The sequence below is a fragment of the Bombina bombina genome, chromosome 3 (genome assembly GCF_027579735.1).
Source record: "Bombina bombina isolate aBomBom1 chromosome 3, aBomBom1.pri, whole genome shotgun sequence".
In the NCBI taxonomy this organism is placed as follows: Eukaryota; Metazoa; Chordata; class Amphibia; order Anura; family Bombinatoridae; genus Bombina; species Bombina bombina.
In genome coordinates this window covers 562,997,551-563,013,670 of record NC_069501.1, presented here as the reverse complement: position 1 = coordinate 563,013,670, position 16,120 = coordinate 562,997,551, and the positions used below count along the sequence as shown (strand labels likewise).

General features: G+C 36.1%; 1 protein-coding gene across 1 annotated transcript in view; it reads left to right on the top strand.

Annotated features, from left to right (window-relative positions):
• The window catches only part of FOXO6 (forkhead box O6), an 82,110-nt gene extending 68,234 nt beyond the window's left edge, over positions 1-13,876 (top strand). Inside the window, exon 2 of the mRNA XM_053704782.1 lies at positions 11,936-13,876. Coding sequence (XP_053560757.1) covers positions 11,936-13,309 — 1,374 coding nt within the window. The 3' untranslated portion in view covers positions 13,310-13,876. The remainder of the gene's footprint in view (positions 1-11,935) is intronic.
• The last annotated feature ends 2,244 nt before the right edge of the window (positions 13,877-16,120 follow it).

The following is a 16,120-nucleotide window of genomic DNA, read 5'->3' as shown; positions in this document are numbered from 1 at the left end:
TATAGTGTTAAACTTGATATTTATGGTGCCAGTAGAAGGAGTTCCCAACACAATCTACAGAACCCATCTGCTTCACCAGAGAAGGGATATTGGCTTGTTACTATGGTAACCTAATGCATTATCATACTCCTTATTAGTAATTCCATTACATCTATTGGTAAAGCAAGAGGGGGAAATGTCCCCATCCCTGGATTGAGTACATATCTATGACAGTCAATGAAAAAAAGACCCTTATACAGCACTTGTGCACTTTAGGGGACATATTAGAAGAAGAAAGAGACCCTCTGGTTGTCTTGTGGCCAGTGTGAAAATTGCAATTTTCCAACCTGTGCTGTTTTATGAGTATATGTGAGACATAAATAATAACTTTAATAAACATTACATTTTCCTCCTGCATGACCTTCTTTTCTTTGTCTCAGCCCTACCTTTTTATCTCATACCGTTCGTGTCTATATCTAGTACTTTTCTGTTTTTTTTCCCTATGTCCTTCAGTATTCCTCTGTCTTTTATTTCAAGCTTTTATATATATTGCACTCTTTGTACTCTGTTATTCAGTTTTATCACCCTCTAGGTTTACAATAGTGCTTCTTTAGCCTCTGTGCTGAGAGATATGCACTAGGGCTGTAACCTTCAGAGACTTTGAAGACTAGATATGAAAGGGGGAGAAATGAGTATAAAGATTCACAAATTGTATTTATTTTTTATTTTTTACTCAGATACATTTTAATTGACCAGTGCAGTCACATGTTGAATTGAAATCTTATGCTATGCAATATGTTTATCAATAAATTATTGGTATCATTTTCTCTAGGTTAGGACCAATATGTCAATAACTCCTTTTCAGATTAATTGCTTAGATATTTCTTGTTGTTATATAGACCACTGTGTACATATACTCACATGATCCTGTGTTTCCCATATTTACTATTTGCATTTATGGTGAGGGATTTGACTAATTCTAAAGCTTTTAATCAGAGGATATTACCACACAAACATCTGATAGGTATAGGAACATATTACCCGTATGCCAAATCACTTGAAAGTGGTGCAGCGTATGTGTAAAAAGCTGACTAGGAAATATCATGTGTACATTTAAAAAATTGTTAGACTTCCTTAAACTGAGGAGGGAAATACAGTGTATGTGCACATGCTCAGATGCACGCTCCCTTGCAATATTGGAGCATGCCTCCTGATTGGTTACATAAAATCCCTTTACAGTAGAATGTGACTACTGTGGAAAGAGTTAAAATATCTCTTTTTACATAGAGACGTTCATGTGATATGTTCTAGTTGGCTTGGTTAATGTCTCACTACACTGAATAAACCTCCATGACCACAGCACCTACTTCTATTTAATATAATTTGCGTGGTAAAGTTCCGCCTAACCTTGAAAGATAGTCTAATTTTGCTTGTATGCCCGATAAAGGTCCCGATTACGAGTGGACCTAGAAGTAAGTTTTTTGCATGCGTGAGGTAGCGCCTGTATTACAAGTTGAAAGTAAAACGTTTTTGTTTGCACGCTAACCCGACACGCGCAAAAAACAAAAGTTAGAATATTGAGACTGCATTCATTTTTCCCCCCATAGAAGTCAGTGGAGCAAAAAAAGTGGAAAAAAACCCTTAATATTTCACATTAAAATGATTTTCACATAGCATAATATGTTCTATTTATTCATAAATACATATTTCTACATATATCTGATGGTATTTTTGGTACAATATCTATCTATCTGTCTATCTATCTATCTATCTATCTATCTATCTATCTATCTATCTATCTATCTATCTATCTATCTATCTATCTATCTATCATCTATCTATCTATCTATATAATTAGATATAGGTATATACATATATATATATATATATATATATATATATATATATATATATATATATATATATATATACAGGGCTGGCCCAAGAAATTGTGCTGCCTGGGTCCGAGAATGCAACGATGCCCCCCCACCCCCAGTATCAATATTACTGATTACTATATTAACCTACTAGCCTAGCTGCTAACCTTACTAAGCCTGCCTACCTGCATGCAACCAATGCACAATTAGGCAATAAGTTGGAAGGAAGTTAGGAAAGAGATGCACTTGTCCGACCTTAAATGTCACCCCTGACCAGTTTTGTGTCTCTGTGCATGAAGAGTGTATGTTGCTGGGAGCCTGTGAATTTTCCCACAGAGACACAGGACTGGTCTGGATCTGACAGTGACTGACTCAGTCACTGAAGTGCTGCCCCTTGTCAAGTGCTGCCTGGGTCCATTGGACCCACTTGGTCTCATGGTTGAGCCAGCCCTGTATGTATATATATATATATATATATATATATATATATATATATATATATATATATATATATATAGGAATATATATTTATAAATACTTATAACATATTCTGCTATGTGCAGAACATTGGAATGTCAAATATTTACAGTAAATACATAGTTTAAAAACATTATTAAATTTGAATATTGCATAAATATGCATTTTCATGTTTTCATCTATTTGACTGCAAAGGGCTTCAAAGTACTTATTATGTCTATACATGTATACATATATATTTATGTGTTTATATGTCTATAAATACATATATGCACATATAAATACATAAATAAATATGTACACACATACATATATATATATGCAGATGTGTATGTATGTACAGGAACTTAACCATTGATCAACCCCCCCCCCCCCCCTTTGACATGTGCAATTTTTGACCAAGTGACTAAAACATATATGCACTTTATTCTTAAGTGTAGTCAAACTTGGAAATGTTATAAAGGTAGTAACACATCACACAAACACAGAAACACACAGGCACACTCATACACTGAAACACACATTCACGCATAAGTATTCACATATAGGCACTCTAGCAGACACGCAAAGAAACACACAAACACACTCAGACACAGACACCCAAACAGACACTCAGTACTTGTTTACATTGACCTTACAAGTAATGAGGTAGACTACAGTTTTGTCAAAAAAGGAGATTTACAAAACAAAATATGGAGTTCTGATTATCTTTTTGTAAAGAAAGATGCCAACTAAATGATGACAGCAGCATGCAGTGGCTGAAAGGAAGGACCCTGAACTGCCTAAACAATGATTTAAAGGTTAGATGGTGGATTGGTGACTTCTGGAAAGGTCTCATTAGTCTCAAAGTCTGTAGAAAGATGTGAATAATCAGTAGTAAGGTCAAAATGTCCTAAAAAGGAACAGACAATGGACACACACATAAACTCATACACAAACTTGCACATACACCCAAGGAAATACCGACAGAAAGAGCCTCAGAAAACACACAAAGACATGCACACACTCTCACAGAGTCACCCACAGAAAATGCACAGACATACACACACACCCTCATAGAGACACCCACACAGAGACACCCACAGAAAACACACAGACATACACACACACCCTCACCGAGACATCCACAGAAAACACAGACATACATACATACACACACCCACTCACCCTCACAGAGACATCCACAGAAAACACATGAAGACATACACACCCATCCTCACAGAGGCATCCAGAGAAAATACACAAATACACAAAGACATACATACACACACCCACCCTCACAGAGACACAGACACCCCCAGAAACACTCACAGGTGGTAACATTTCTGCACATTGCATCCCCTAAATCAACAGTATGTGCATGCATGATAAAAAAATTGCAGAAATTAAGATATCACTTTTTAAAGACTCATCTTTGTAAATGTGCAAACAAAAATACTTCTGTGAATTCAAAATTGTACATTAATGATCTGGGTAGATGGCTAGATTAAGAAAAGTACTTTTGAAAGGTTGACATATGGGTTTTCCCTCATTTTCCCTATTTTCCCCAACCAAGAGTACCCCTTCAAATATGGTGTACAAATGTTCCCATCTGTCAGCTATACTTATGGATTTTGAAAATGCTGTACTCTATATGGTCTTGGTGGAACCATAAGCTGTGGTACTCAGTCTCATACCATTAGATCTGGTTAAATGCAGGATTTATGTTTGTTTGTATGTATTTCAAAATTAAGTCAGCTGTAGTGTAAACTGAACAGTGTTAAGTTAACCTGTCTCATTTCAAACACTGAGCAATCTTAGTCTGAGAGTATAACATTTTATGCAGATGTAAAAATCTTAGATAAAATCCCTCCTTGCACCTGGAAAGTCCTTGCAAAAAGGGGCAGTAAACTGGAATGTAATATATATATATATATATATATATATATATATATATATATATATATATATATATATATATATATTAATAAAAAAAAAACCTCATATCTGCCAAAAAGGCACCTACCATTTGTGTATTGAGGAGGAAACTTTTCTGCATGGCTTTAAATATAGAATTTCTACAGCATTGTCAAATAATCATAAATACACTGCTGCATATTGCTAAGATAATGTGTTTTTATGGACCCCTGGCCCCACCATACAACTACTACCACACTGAAGTTACAATCTGAAATTGCATAAAGAAATAAAAAATATTTACTAAGTTAGTCCTACCTCCTCTGCAAATAAAAATGATCTGCCGTCTTACTCAGGCACACACTGTACAAACTGAAGTGCCAAGTCTGTCTCACACTGTGCATAGTGGTTTAGTGCACACTCAGAAATACTCTCAAATGCTAATGCTTTACTCCTTGTAATAACATTTTCCCCGCTCAATAGCTCTCTGCTGTAGTACCCCCTGGTGGCAGCCAAAATAAAATAAAAAAAAAAAATATATGGCCCCTGACAGGAGTCACCCCTGTCACCCCCTGATGGCAGCCCTGTGTATGTATCTCAATGTTAAAGCCCTTTGCCTTTAATATTTTTTTAAAAACCTGAGATAGTATATCTTGGAGCCCTTATAACTTTTTTGCGCAATACTTTTTTTAAAATAATGTTTATTAGACAGTTTTATTATGAGTGTAATTGTACTTTGTAATGTATTTTTGATATGTTTTGTGACAGTTTTATGTTTCGCGAAACAGTTAACCACAGCTCTGTGGTCACAATATTCCGACGTGTGTTAACTTCAATTGCGCTTAAGCGATTTCACTCACACATAACTGCGTGCCACTCGTAATCTGGCCAAAAATAATTTAACTGTAATCTTTGAAACCGGCAAATCTATGTGTTTTTATTAATCTACTGTAAAATTAATAATATCATTGTAACCTAGAATTTTCATAACTATCAGCTGTAAAGTAAATGTTTAAGTATGCTTTAAAGGGACAGTAAAGTAACAGTCAAACTTTCATTATTCAAATAGGGCATGCACTTTTAAACAACTTTCCAATTTACTTTTATTATCAAATTTGCTTTATTCTCTTGGTAGCCTTTGTTAAAGCATAAACCTAGGTAGGATGATATGATAGGAGTGCGCACATGTCTTTAGCAGTCTATGGCAGCAGAATTTACAACATTGTATAACATTGCAATAAACAATGTTGCAAATACTGCTGTCAGATGGATTTAGACACATGATGCATGCTCCTGAGATCACCTACCTAGAATTACTCTTTAATAAAGGATACCAAGAGAACTAAGCAAAATTGATTATAGAAGTAAATTGGAAAATTGGTTAAAATTCCTTGCTGTATCCAATCAATTTAACTTTCATTTTAGCTTTACTGTGCCTTAAAGTCCTTATTTTAAGTATAAATAAATATACAGGGAAGTCTGGATATAGAGCACGTTTGTGAACACAATTGACCTGAAACTAAAAATGGAGCAAATATTTTTTTTATGTGGGCACATAATGATCAAAACTACAGAAACCAGGGAGCAGGATTAAACTTTATTTACATTTTCTTTGTATCATAAAACTGTCTTGGACAGACAGGAACCATTTTTTTTTCTACATCATGCACAGCTATTGTAATCTTACAGATTATTAGTCAAATATAAAAAATACTTAGGTTTATTTTTTTTTTCAATAAATGGAAACTCCAAAATAAAATTCTGCACTTTGCCCCAAAGAAAATACAGCTAACATGACTTGTAACATGTCCAAGCAACGCTTTTGTCTAGCACCTATCTGTGAAACCCATTTCACATAGCAAGGATATGAACCCGCAAAGGATATTGATAATATTGATGGGCCACACACATTTACTAGGTGTCATATAATGGTGTTTGTATACAAATATCAGAACAGTCTAAATTATATTCCTAAATACAATACCCAACACATGAACTAAAGTAAATAAAATGTGAGTTTCACCAAGTACAGCATTAACCTTGTCTCCTTAACCAGAAAAAAATGTTATGTAAATAATGTAAATGTTTTATATTCTGTGTAGGTACACATCAGCACATAATAGAGCAGCAAATGTATTATCAATATGCAGATACTGCATTTTTAAACCTGTCTCTGGGGTAGGATAGACATCAAATCCCCCATAAAATGTTTAATTAAGCATAGTAAAATAAATATGCATTATATATATATATATATATATATATATATATATATATATATATATGTGTGTGTGTGTGTGTGAAGAACATTGGAATGTGAAATATTCATATTTTCATGTCGGGTTAGTGCATTTAAAGGGATAGGAAAGTCAAAATTAAACTTGCATGATTCAGATAGAGCATGACATTTTAAGACACTTTTAAATTCACTTCTATTTTCAAATGTGCTTCGTTCTCTTAGTATCCCTTGTTAAAAAAATGAATACGCACATATCATACACTAGTGGGAGCTGCTGCTAATTGGTGCCTGTACACATTTGTCTCTTGTGATTGGCTAAATAGATCAGCTTCCTGTCAGTAGTGCAATGCTGTCCCTTCGGTAATGGATAACAAGAAAATGAAGAAAATTTCATAATAGAATTAAATTGGAAAGGTGTTTAAAATTGTATGCTCTATCTGAATCATAATTATTTTTTGGTGTTTACTATCCCTTTAAGAATATGTGATCTGGTTTGCAGGCGAGTAGGGTGTTATGGGTTTTTTCCACTTTTTTGCTCCATTGACTTCTATGGGGGAATAAGTTAACATGTATGCAATATCCTAACTTCTGCTTTTTGCACGTACGGTATTGTGTTAGTGCTCGCACGAAAAAAGTTTACTTTCAACTTTTAATACAATCGCTACCCAGCATGCAAAAAGACAAAGGGCACAAAATAAATAATGAAAGTATATTGCAGAGGTTTTTTTTATATATGCGATTTACAGGGAGTGCAGAATTATTAGGCAAGTTGTATTTTTGAGGATTAATTTTATTATTGAACAACAACCATGTTCTCAATGAACCCAAAAAACTCATTAATATCAAAGCTGAATAGTTTTGGAAGTAGTTTTTAGTTTGTTTTTAGTTATAGCTATTTTAGGGGGATATCTGTGTGTGCAGGTGACTATTACTGTGCATAATTATTAGGCAACTTAACAAAAAACAAATATATACCCATTTCAATTATTTATTTTTACCAGTGAAACCAATATAACATCTCAACATTCACAAATATACATTTCTGACATTCAAAAACAAAACAAAAACAAATCAGTGACCAATATAGCCACCTTTCTTTGCAAGAACACTCAAAAGCCTGCCATCCATGGATTCTGTCAGTGTTTTCATCTGTTCACCATCAACATTGCGTGCAGCAGCAACCACAGTCTCCCAGACAACTTTCAGAGAGGTGTACTGTTTTCCCTCCTTGTAAATCTCACATTTGATGATGGACCACCGGTTCTCAATGGGGTTCAGATCAGGTGAACAAGGAGGCCATGTCATTAGATTTTCTTCTTTTATACCCTTTCTTGCCAGCCACGCTGTGGAGTACTTGGACGCGTGTGATGGAGCATTGTCCTGCATGAAAATCATGTTTTTCTTGAAGGATGCAGACTTCTTCCTGTACCACTGCTTGAAGAAGGTGTCTTCCAGAAACTGGCAGTAGGACTGGGAGTTGAGCTTGACTCCATCCTCAACCCGAAAAGGCCCCACAAGCTCATCTTTGATGATACCAGCCCAAACCAATACTCCACCTCCACCTTGCTGGCGTCTGAGTCAGACTGGAGCTCTCTGCCCTTTACCAATCCAGCCACGGGCCCATCCATCTGGCCCATCAAGACTCACTCTCATTTCATCAGTCCATAAAACCTTAGAAAAATCAGTCTTGAGATATTTCTTGGCCCAGTCTTGACGTTTCAGCTTGTGTGTCTTGTTCAGTGGTGGTCGTCTTTCAGCCTTTCTTACCTTGGCCATGTCTCTGAGTATTGCACACCTTGTGCTTTTGGGCACTCCAGTAATGTTGCAGCTCTGAAATATGGCCAAACTGGTGGCAAGTGGCATCTTGGCAGCTGCACGCTTGACTTTTCTCAGTTCATGGGCAGTTATTTTGCGCCTTTGTTTTTCCACACGCTTCTTGCGACCGCGTTGACTTTTTTGAATGAAACGCTTGATTGTTCGATGATCATGCTTCAGAAGCTTTGCAATTTTAAGAGTGCTGCATCCCTCTGCAAGATATCTCACTATTTTTGACTTTTCTGAGCCTGTCAAGTCCTTCTTTTGACCCATTTTGCCAAAGGAAAGGAAGTTGCCTAATAATTATGCACACCTGATATAGGGTGTTGATGTCATTAGACCACACCCCTTCTCATTACAGAGATGCACATCACCTAATATGCTTAATTGGTAGTAGGCTTTCGAGCCTATACAGCTTGGAGTAAGACAACATGCATAAAGAGGATGATGTGGTCAAAATACTCATTTGCCTAATAATTCTGCACACAGTGTATTATTTTATATTACCATCTTAAAGTTTTTAATGTCCCTTTAAAAGGAAGGGCACAAATGATACTGCTGTTTAGTTTCAGCATATATTTTAACAGTTTTAACCCACATGAATTCAGGCAAAACACATTTCAGCTTGTTTAAAGGGACATTAAACACTAAGGGCTAGAGTACAAGTGGAGTGCTAAATTATCGCACGACCGTAAACGGCAAATTTGCCCGTTTGCGGGCACGCGATAAATAACCAGCCATTACAAGTATCTGGTTACAGCTACTGCCAACAATTTTCTAAAAGTGGCCCAAATGTCCTCAAAATAGAGGGCATTACAGATTTTTATTTAAAAAAAAGTTGCATTTTTAAAAAAAATAAAAAACAACTGCACTAGGCAGTTTTGTGCTTTAAAGTTGGCGGGAGTGGGGTGTTAGAAAAAAATGGCACTGAAAAGTGCCTTTACATTGCGGTCTATAGGAATTGGGTGTTCCCAGTAAATATATATGTATATGCTTATATACATATATATTTATGTGTTAATATGACTTACCGCTGAAACGCGTAAGCCTGTTTTGCTTTGCTATATCCTCTTGTGTCAAGTGTATGCTGTGCTGTTCTCCGGATTTTAATTGAATCTTCAATAAAGTTGTTACCTTTTATCAGCTGGATATCACCTCTTCTTTGAATATGTGTATAAACACATATTAACACATAAATATATAGGTATATAATCATACACATATATTTAAACATGCTGCCATTGCTGCACTACTTGGAGACTATGGAAGCGCGCTCTTGTGAGCGAAGTCGCATTTGCATTGTGCTTAACTTTACAAAAAATCAGTGAGGGACTGACAAAAGGGTACAAATATAGCACTCTATGAACGTTATTATTAATGCAAAAAATTAGGAAATTAAAATATAACTTTTACTAGTCAAGTTTGAGTAGTGCCATTGTCTCCTCTCCTTGAATTGTGCTTAACTTGTAATACCAGCAAATATTAGCGCACACTGGTATTGCAAAGTGGAGTGCTAATGTCGCTTGTGCGCAGGCGATATTTGGCGCTCCACTTGTAATCTAGCCCTAAATAAATAATTGCTTGAATGTTGTATTCAAAGCAAAGATTAGCATGAGAATACTTTGTGCATGTATATTATTAGTTGTTTAAATATTGAAAAAATAAGGGTCCATAAAGCAGTGGGTGCCGCCATATTGTAACTTATGTTATCTTTTCTGCTGAAGCCAATTAGGAATGGTTAAAATGGCTTACTAGAGTGTGCAACCAATGACTGTGTGGAATATAGCTGAGCTGTGTCTGCACTTCCATGTTTAACATGAACTGAGAAAGCCCATACTATTCTGGATTAAATTACAGGAAAGAACAAAATGCATAGTGAAAGTACACTGCAAAGTTTTTTTTACTACATATAATTAAACAATTTATATTAATATGTTGAGGTGTTTAATGTCCCTTTAAATGCTGCTCTTATTGTGGACGATAGAAAACGTTTTAGTACAACGCCCATTTGATTCTCGAGTAGTTGAGTAAAATATCTGGAACACAAAAAATATTTGTGGTCAGTAGTGGCGAAAGGATAATTGTTTTTTGTTTTTAATTGTTTCATTACCAGATTCCAGATTAAAGGGACACTGAACCCAAATTCTTTCTTTTGTGATTCAGATAGAGCATGACATTTTATGCAACGTTCTAATTTACTCCTATTATCAAATGTTCTTTATTCTCTGGGTATCTTTATTTGAAATGCAAGAATGTAAGTTTAGATGCCGGCCCATTTTTGGTGAACAACCTAGGTTGTCCTTGCTGATTGGTGGATAAATTCATCCACCAATCAAAAACTGCTGTCCAGAGTTCTGAACCAAGAAAAAAGCTTAGATGCCTTCTTTTTTATATAAAGATAGCAAGAGAACGAAGAAACATTGATAATAGGAGTAAATTTGAAAGTTGCTTAAAATTGCATGCTCTATCTGAATCACAAAAGAAAAATTTTGGGTTCAGTGTCCCTTTAAGCTGATAAGCAAATGTTTGTGTTTGCGGCCCTAATAGAAAGATGATTACATTAAGTAGTAGTAGAGTACGAAGTCAAACTATTTCTTTATGAGCAATCAATGATGTGCTTGCACATATTGTATTAGCCATCAATAATCTGGCCTTAATCTGCTTTACCCTTTATTTATCTATGGATTGATAGCACTGTCTCCTCCTTATCTTTCCCTCCCACACATGGATTGTCCTTCTTTCTCCTTTGGCCTCCTTCTTGTTAAGTGTGTTTTGCTTACCTTGATTTTACCTCCTTCTATTCTGTATGTTGGCAGAAAACCAATCATATTTCCAAAGTATAAAACTCTAACGAACGAGCAGTCCGTGGAATGGATATGCAAGCACTGTTTATTTATCATAGGGAAAGTCTAGGTAGATATAATGCATGCAAATAAAGCTATTATATTTATGAAGATGTGTTTATATCACTAAAGTACATACAGTTTCCTGGAACGTGGTCTTTAGAAGTTCCACAGAGGAGCTCAATACTAGTTTAAGCAATGACAGCGTAAGTGTAGCCAAGCCTCATATTTTTGAAAATTAATATATTAGTCATGGGCATTCACAGCCATTTTACTAGTTGCAATGTGGAAATATTATCAGTGGCAACATGTGCAGCAAAAGATAATCACTTGTTCTATGCACAAACTTACACATAATAAAACTTGTGGTTCATCAGCTTCAAAAAGTGACTCACGTTGGTGCTTGTGCTTGACTATATAAAAAGCAAAATTCTCCCTTTTGCCCCCACTCCAGATGCCCATGCTGCTATGCTGCTGGTGGCATTAATCAGTCAAATTGTTTGTAAAATGTCAACACCTTTAGTCATTGCTTTATACTCACATTATACTGGTTTTACTTTCTCTCATGTATGACAACAACATAAATAATACAAGGATGTAGAAATAATTTGTTTATCAGGACTGTAATGGAAATTATACATACTTTTTTCCCCTTCTTTTTTCTAAGTATTATTAAATGCATGTTCACAATATATAACAACTGGTGTGGTTAGCCTGTCTTCATGACTATATAACATATCATGTTTACTATTTGTCATTGATCCTTGGCAGTCTTCACGTCTAATCTGTTTTTGTATTTTTCTTTTCAGAACTCCATCCGGCATAACCTGTCACTCCATACACGCTTTATCAGGGTTCAGAATGAGGGAACAGGGAAAAGTTCTTGGTGGATGTTGAACCCAGAAGGTGGTAAAACTGGAAAGACCCCACGAAGGCGTGCAGCTTCAATGGACAGCACAGGGGGTAAATTCCTTCGGATAAAGGGCAAGGCTGGAAAGAAGAAGCAGCAACAGGTGCAGACGGCCCCAGATCAGACAAATGAGGGCAGCCCTTCCTCCCAACATGCCAAATGGTCAGAGAGCCCATCTTCGCATACCAGTGATGACTTTGAAGTATGGGCTGATTTCCACAACAGGTCTAATACCACAGTTGGCTCAGTGAGTGGAAGACTTTCTCCTATCATGTCTAATCAAGAGCCAGATGACTTAGATGATGATGAAGTTGCACCCTCTTCTCCTCTTATGTATCCCAGCCCATCCAGTGCCCTTTCACCTAGCGCTCGATGCTCAGTGGAAATGCCACGATTAGCTGAGTTGACAGGCACTATTGGATTAGGTGATGGGCTGGCAGACCACCTGATGGACGAGTTGCAGGATGGATATAGTGTGACATCTGGGACAGCCCTACGTCAACGTAGTCCAGGATTTTCCTTTTCCTCCAAGTGCCCATCTCTGAGCCCTCCTTCTGGCACCTACTGTGGCTCTATTTACAGCCAACCAGCTATAGGCATGATGAGAAGATTGCCTATGCAGACAATTCAGGAGAACAAGCAAGCTGCCTTCTCTTCAGGCAGTACTTACAGGAATTCTTCCATTCAAGATCTCCTTTCTACCATGACTTATGGACATAAAGAAGGTACTGCACAGGGAGAGACAGGGTTATCCCCTGTGGTAGGAGCACAGCGTAACCATAGACAGAACTCTGGCATGTTAAGCAGCTGTGACTCAGGCCTGGTGCCCTACTCTACCAACTTGATGAAGAATCACAGCTTGTACCACCCATCCACTCTTAACCATCACTGCTCTGTCAATAACAGTGCCTTAGCCAATGCTGGTGGACTGGTGAACTCTGAGTCATGTGGCTTGGCTTCATCACAACATCATTCCTATTTCAGCAACCAGGGTGGACATGGGAGCTTACTAGAAGCTCCATATCAAGGCATGTACCATCACCACCACCACCACCATCACCCACAAGTGTACAATCAGGACAGATTTCCTGCAGACCTTGACTTAGACATGTTTAATGGAACATTGGAGTGTGATGTAGAATCAATTATTCTCAATGACTTTATGGATAATGATGAGATGGATTTCAACTTCGACTCAGCTCTACCACCCCAGGGTGGATTTACCATGGCTGCTGCACCACAACCAGTTAATCACAGCTGGGTACAAGGGTAAAAAGGGGTCAAGCCATTTTCCTCTGAGCATTGGGTTGGATTCAATACATACCGTAAATTGTCAAAAGACTTTAATTTACCTTACTGTTCTATATATGTACTATGCTGTGGAGTAGCTGTACACATACAGAGAGAGTCAAACCTAACAATTACAGGATAATGTTTCTGAAAAAGAAGGAAGTTGCATTCTTTACTATCCCTTATGTGCTACAAAGGTGGCATGGGCTTGTTTAGAAAGGTAAAGGCATATCATGCATAGGAGACCTTGTCATCTCATCACCCCCTTTACAAACATGATATGAGATAAGAAGATATCCTCTGCATGATGGATGGTGTAGAGTTTTTGAGACCTTTTGTTATGAGTAAAGAACACCATCTTTCAGAACTCAAAATTGCTGTCAATCTTTAAAAAACAAAGTATGTTTTTAGTAGGTTATGCTATAATATTATAAAAAGGGTCTCATGCACAGGATTTCAATAGTAGATGTATTTATTTATATAACCCTTTATATGAGAAACTTTATTCAATGCAAAGTTATTTTTTCTTTTTTTTCTCACCTTATATGGAACATACATCCAACAAGAAGGAAGACTTTTATATACAGTTTCTTGACTCTACAAACATATATTATTTATAATTTCCTAAAATCTAGATTATGTGGCATACCTCATATTTTTGCTTGAAGGATGTCCACTGATTATCACCTCCTTTATTTCCAGCAACTCCAGCATTCGAGACACCATTCAAATTTCCTAGTTTTATTCCATGTTATCACCAATTGTATTATTGATTGGATCTAGAAACTCAATCCTTATAGACTTCCTTTACATTTATAAGATGGCTCCATTAAAATTGACAGTTTAATAGAACAACCTAACAGTGAGGCAGCAAATAAATGCTTATATTATAATTTATAGGTTAAAAAACCTACATTAACATTAATATAGCCATCTCATCATGTTCCAATAGAAATGGTGCTTTATGGCCAAGAAAAATGAGAAAGAAACAAAAATTTTATTCCCTTAGATCCATTGACTAATATTATTATTTATATTAGTTTTTTTGCACTAAAAAGGACATTTAAATGTAAAAGGAGACACTTTTGTAAAAGGTAAAATCCTTTTTAAAAAGATATCCCAGTTTTCTTGTATCTTTGAGTGGGCATTTTTCTTATTTAACCCTGCATTATGTGAATATACTGTTGATTACCAAGGTACTGAGTACAATGTTGCACCTTCACTAGCAATATTGTGAAGGTGCTGTATATGCTTTGCCTATTGCTATACCCAAGATGATTGTAACTTACCTCCAAATATTCTCTACAAGAAACATTTAACATGTCACTGCTCTGGAGTGAGACTGACATTTTAACCTATTAAATTTATCATTAGGTCATTGTGTGTCACAATGAGGCCTACCCTTTAACCCAGTGCACACCCTTAAGCTTGTCTGCTTCAGTGGGGCGGACCCTGTAAACTATCACTATCATTCAGTAAGTTTTCTCCCCATTGGAGCTTTCCCTTTAACTTATTAAAGGGCCACTAAACCCAAAATCTTTCTTTCATTATTCAGATAGAGAATAGAAATTTAAACAATATTACAATTTACTTCCATAATTTATTTTGCTTCATTTGTTAAATATCCTTATTTGAAGAAAAAGCAATGCACATGGTGAGCCAATCACATGATGCTTCTATGTGCAGCAACCAATCAGCAGCTAGTGAGCATATCTAGATATGCTTTTCATCAAAGAATAGAAAGAGAATAAAACAAATTAGATAATATAAGTAAATTAGAAAGATGTTTAAAATTGCATTCTCTTTCTAAATCATAAAAGAAAAAATGTGGGTGGCATGTCCCTTTAAGCATGTCACTGTCATAGTCAAATTTCACCTGAGTGGAACTAACCATTTACTACAGTTAACATGTTAATTATGTTGCTTCTTAATAGTAATCTATTGAACATGTCCCCAAGATGAATTGGTCATTGTCAACAGAATTGTTATTTCCTTTCTTGCAAAACACTTAAGCCCTGCAAGCTTTTATTTATCAAATATAGGGGGAAGTTATGAGTAACCTATTAGGGAAAGCAATTTGTTGAGAAAGAGTGGACAGTCCAACGCTGCTCCCTTCTGGTACTAAGCCGCTCTATGATAGACAAGATTTCATGCTCTGAACTTGAATAGAGCTTTTAAAACTATTGTACATTCATGGCACAAGTAGGCTTTATACCATTCCCTACAAAAAAAGGACTCTTGCTTGTTTACATATATTAAGTTTTCTTTTTTTTATTTCATATGCATTATTTAATATATATGTGTACATACAGAATATATATATTAAGAATATTTTTTATTTGTATCCTGTTTATTTTCTACCTTCAACCATTTTCTTTTACTTTTTCAAAGGACTGTTAATTTTACTGTTAATCTTATTTGGCATCTGTTAAAATGATGGAGGTTGTGCAATTTTAGTGCTGGTAGAGGGAGGGGGACACTCTGTTTAGGCTGCAAAAGTGGCTAAACATTTTTGCCTTTAAATGTTAATTTTTCACACATTTTTATGGTTTTCTTTTGGGTGGAAAATTGAGGAGCAACACTTTTGAGGGTAGGAAGGGAGCTACAAGGCTGACTCCTAAAGTGCCTTATTGCACCTGGAAATGCCATGTAGAATCTCACTGTTTCAGAGATGCCTTCTGTAAATGAACTTGATGCGCTGTATGATGATGCAGAGTATCTCTATTCACTGATAAGTAAGACACTATATGATGGTGCTGAGGCTGAGTATCTCTATACACATAGTGAACACTTT